Source organism: Sinocyclocheilus rhinocerous, unplaced genomic scaffold, assembly GCF_001515625.1.
Source record: "Sinocyclocheilus rhinocerous isolate Xijiao unplaced genomic scaffold, SAMN03320098_v1.1 scaffold1199, whole genome shotgun sequence".
NCBI lineage: Eukaryota > Metazoa > Chordata > Actinopteri > Cypriniformes > Cyprinidae > Sinocyclocheilus > Sinocyclocheilus rhinocerous.
Genome location: NW_015650328.1, coordinates 678 through 5,761, shown reverse-complemented (window position 1 = coordinate 5,761; position 5,084 = coordinate 678). Strand labels below are relative to the sequence as shown.

The 5,084-nt window shown below is 36.8% G+C and overlaps 1 protein-coding gene across 1 annotated transcript in view; it reads right to left on the bottom strand.

Moving 5' to 3' along the window:
- LOC107711731 (lysophospholipid acyltransferase 7) overlaps nt 1-3,773 on the bottom strand; it is an 8,763-nt gene extending 4,990 nt beyond the window's left edge. Inside the window, exons 1-8 of the mRNA XM_016516766.1 lie at nt 3,656-3,773; nt 2,880-2,959; nt 1,897-2,026; nt 1,685-1,811; nt 1,446-1,602; nt 858-1,053; nt 558-710; nt 8-146 (exon numbers count right to left, since the gene is read on the bottom strand). Coding sequence (XP_016372252.1) covers nt 8-146; nt 558-710; nt 858-1,053; nt 1,446-1,602; nt 1,685-1,811; nt 1,897-2,026; nt 2,880-2,955 — 978 coding nt within the window. The 5' untranslated portion in view covers nt 2,956-2,959; nt 3,656-3,773. The remainder of the gene's footprint in view (nt 1-7; nt 147-557; nt 711-857; nt 1,054-1,445; nt 1,603-1,684; nt 1,812-1,896; nt 2,027-2,879; nt 2,960-3,655) is intronic.
- Between the last annotated feature and the right edge of the window lie 1,311 nt (nt 3,774-5,084).

Here is a 5,084-nt window from a genome sequence, read left to right as displayed (position 1 = left end):
GGTAGATGTAGTGGTGAAGCCACCACTGCACCGTCATGTTCCAGTAGCGCATGCCATGCCGAACCTTTACGCAGAAATCTGTATTATAACAGTCGATGTTCTGGATCGTTTTAAAGTCATACTCCACAGCCGTGTTTGGATCAGGACTGAAATATAAACAACATTATCAACCACATGATCAAACTACAAGTGAGCTTCTAATTTCCTGTAGATAGTCTAGCTAAAGTATCTTGTAGATACACGCTTAAGAAATTTGGACATTTTCTTTTATTGTGATTACCGTTTACACTAGTCTGTGCCATTTCAAACTACATAACTGTGACCCTGCTGTCCTCCAATACTGTGTTTTATTGGATCCTGCTCCATTACTGTAAAATGTAAATTTCTCTTCTTGGGTAATTAAAGTTCCATTGTATCCTTTCAAAGAATGTACACTGTTATTTCCTGGTATAGATATATCTGTAGGTGGACTTTAAAATCATAATATTTACAAGTTACAGTCTAACTGTAAAAGCACATTATAACTCTATCCGGTAATAATGTTAATCACCCTATACCTATATTTCACTGTTGGCCCTCCTCCAGGTTTGGACAGCGCCCCCTGGGGGTAACAGCCTAGACCTGCGCTGATGCAACCAGCCTCTGCCCCACACCACGCGGAGTAGAAACGCATCCGGAATACAAAGAATATTGCCACCATGTAGAAAACCCTGAAATATAATACCACTATGATTCTCAATATGATGTTTATGATAAAATAATATGATAAAATTGTGATAAAGTATGATTTAATTTTAACATCTCCTTTGGCATTTACTTTTAGACTTGGAATGGTCTTTTAATCCAGAAAAATGAACCTGTAAAAATAGTTGTGCTCCAGGAATTCATCAGTATGGACATAGGACAAGGGAAAGACAGAGTTGACGGCTATGAAGAGAGCTCCGTAAACGGGCACCATCTTCAGCCTCTGCAGGCAGGGCTCTTTACCCGGCAATGACAGAGGATTAGACTGCTGCAACCAGTCTGCATACGTCTGATAACGGAAGAAGGGACCTGCAGAACACCGGCAAGAGTGGGTGGGAGAAGGAATGGAAAATGAAAGAACGTAAGAAGAGAATGGTAAGAGTTATCAATGAAGACATGAAGTAGATGTGCAAAGATAACACACAATATGGGGATAGAATGGAGTAAAGGTATGGAATCAAATGGAATATTGGAATGAAAAATGAGCCACGGTTTGGGAGGACAAATCATGACAAAAGAGGAGCAATAATAAACACAATCAGTTATAAAAATAAACTGGACTCACACATTACTGAACTAGTAGCAGAGAAAAACAGAGAGAGACATGTTAGCATACATGCAAAACAAACAGTATAGAACATCTGAATAAACTCAAAAGCATTCCCACATATTCAAATCAACACAAAAATGTTGCAAAATACCTGTCATTATGCCCACATAGCAGTAGCTGTATGATATAATGCCATAAAGTGAAGGCTCATGGGAAAGTCCTCCCACCACTGGGGATTTGGTGAAGGCGCTCACTTCCTTTTTCTTCTCCAAGTGATAACTTTGAATCTCATTGGCTAAACTGACCATCTGTGTATTCAAAACAAAACTCATTAAATATATATCAAGAGTTTAAAACATGGATAAAGTGTCACATTTTATTGTGTTTTACCTTCAATGTTAAAAGAAGTTGAATGGCATTGGCAAAAGGTGTTGGCTGAGGGAGGCCAAACCAGGTGACCAGACGGAAAAAGAGGAGGTACAGAAACGTCCAACCCAAAGACAGAGCAGGGGCACTTCTAAATAAAAAAACAAGGCAGAAGGCACAAAGTTACAGAGGATTCACGCCAAATCCAATGTAAAATGTCCAGATATCATACTAACTGCCAGTTGATCTTTATAATCAGCCATGTTCCTAACACTGTACATAGAGAGTGTAGAGTGTGGAGCCCACAGGTTGCTATGGAGATGATCAAACCTAACAGCAATGCTGCCCCCTGCTTGACTGGAGGACCTGGGAAATAATACACAGGAAAATTTAAATTTAAAGTCACAATTCTGAATATGTCTCTGTTGTGACATACATCTGAGAGTAATGGATTATCTAAAAATAAAAAAATTAGTGTGGAAACTTGGTTCCATGCATCGGTTGTAGATTGGATTTTGAGACGTGGGCATTACACTTATCAATATAGAAAGATGAATGTGAGCTTGTCCTGCATACGTCACTGGAAGATCCAGTTATGACATTTTGATAAAAAAAATTATGAGGTCAAAAACGTTTTTTAAAACCAAACATATACATGGATGAATCATTTACAAGAAGGTTTAGAACATGCATTTAAAAGAGATGGGGTGCATTTTCATTTCATGCTGACATTAATTGTGCTTTATTTTAGGGTGAATACAGGGACACTTAAGCTTAATCATCCTTGCCATTATTATTTCATTATTCCAATCAGCATTAATAATTCATACAGTGATGAAGTATCACTGGTACACTGGGAAAGTCATTAAATTCATTTTAATGAGGGGCAATCAATTTTGTATTTTTATTTGACCAACATAATAAATTTACGTTTTGACCCATTTACTATAATAATAATAATAATAATAATAATAATACATAATTTGCCAGTAAAAACTGTGATTTATGGGGTGTTTTAGGTGGAGTCTATGTGTGCTTGAGGTGAGATTTCAAGCTGTAGTATTTATTTAATATTCTGTACTTTTTGTCACGAAACAACGTTGTGATGGGATGAGCCATTCTAAAATTATTGTCAATGTCAATGACAAATTATCCCGCTTCACCTATATTCACCCTATTTTTCACACATTAATGTGAAGAATAACATCGTCAGACTTACTCAGGTAGCGGAAGAGGAATCCTACAGGTATTGATGCAGCAAGGATGCCTAGGTAGACTAATTCATCTGGTGACATATTTCTGTTTACACCAATAACAAAGTATAACAACTGTCTTACTGTTTAAGATATCATATTTCATAGTCAAGCTTATCAGTCTAACATTCAAATGAAATGTGGCTTGGATTAAAGGGACAGTTCACTCCCAAAAATATAATTATCATCATTTACCCAACCTCAAGTTTAGTTTCTTTCTTCTGTTGAACATAAAAAAAGATTCTAAAGAATGTGGGTAACCAAACAGACAGTTGCTGGTCCCCATTGACTTCCATAATGAAAAGTAAAGGAGAAAAATACTTTTCTTGTGAACTTTCCCTTTATTCAGTTTGGAAAACTGCCAACATTTAACCAGTCATCCCATCTTTTGACTATCCCATCATTATTAAAAATTAAACAATAGGATGTTGAGGTTATGTTTATGTACTTGATGCGCAATTAATCTTTACTTAGATTTAATTGATGATTTTACTAGTAAAATTATTTTACTAGATCATGAGGTCACTTCCAGGCACTAGTCATTCAACACATCTGAACAAGTTATCTTAACGCTACAAAAACATCAGACCAGTTTTCATAAGACTGACATCTGAACAGTGATTTGAATCATATGGGATGAATCTAATAGACTGGCCTTGCAGATAAGCAGATTGACATTAGAACAGTTAGACTGGATAATATATATCACCTTTAATTCTGAAATAACCACAACAATACTTACAGCAGTGATAAATGAAAGTGTGCTATCAAAGACGATATACTCTGACGGATATTAAAATATAGTGCAGTCCCCTTTAACCGCCCGCGCACTGGCGTGTTCTCTCCTCACCACTTCCTACTACCGCGTTGTTCGAGGATCGCTTTACGGGTTGCCGGATATTCATAATAAACTCAACAGCAAATTATTACAGTGAGACAATAGGTAACAGTGAGACAATAGGAAACAAATAATAAGGCTTCGGTAGATATAACACAAATAAATTATATGAAAGCACCTTCATGGTCTTGTAAAAATAATTTGATAAAAGTCCTCTCATTCCCCAGTGCTCGTGTAATGTGAGAGTTCTTATTTCTTTTACATTTTCGGACTGTAAAAGATACTTGAAGACCAGAAAACTGCAGGTTTTATTCATGAGGTTTACAATAATACACGTATTCAGGAACATTACGTTTAAATGAAGACGCAGTAACAATCTGAATATCTGGCAACCCCTTCAACAGACGGGGACTTTCACTGTGACTGCTAGGGGCGGAGCACTGATACAGCCAAGAGCTCAAGTCTTGAGCTTTTCAGTAACTAATGAAATATTTGGAACTTGTTGCAAAAGTTTATCAGTAACTACAAACCATGGTGCAAACAAACCTGGCTGGCGATTAGTTTTTAATCAAAACAGGCATTTTATTGCATTTACTTTTTATCTAGTATATATATAGTATAATCTATAGTATAATCTACAAATTCTTCTACAAGTTCTTCACTAACTTTAGAACTCTACATGCTGTTCACCCCCAACCATAAAAGGCAGTTTTTATACTGTACAAACCGTATTTTCTATCGCCCTACACCTAAACCTACCCCTCACAGGAAACTTTCTGCATTTTTACTTTCTCAAAAATACTCATTCTGTATGATTTATAAGCTTTTGTACCCATTGGGACCTCAATTTAGGTCCCACCGTGACACGAGTCCCCATGAGTCTGTGTGTATTCAGGATTAAGTACCCACCAGGATATATAAACTTGTACACACACACAAATACATACATATATACATACATGTGTGGATAGATAGATAGATAGATAGATAGTGCACAAGTCTTACGACATAAAATGAATTCTGAATCAATGTGCAATTTTTTTATACCCTGCCCCCACACACATAACACTCATCTCACCCACTCAGACACACACACTTCATCCCTCTCACACATATGTACTTACCCTACCTGATTTTTGTGGTTCATAAATATGTTTGTATGTAGAATGAGGTAAATGATGAGGTAAATACTTTTTAGTGGACACATATACCCCCCAACACGTATGTATTCTCTATTTTTAACAGGAGTGCCAAGAGGGCATAAAGTGGAAGTTTGTAAGGGACATTGGTCCAGCGTGGTACATTGAGTCATCGTGGGTTATTCTGTGGGGAG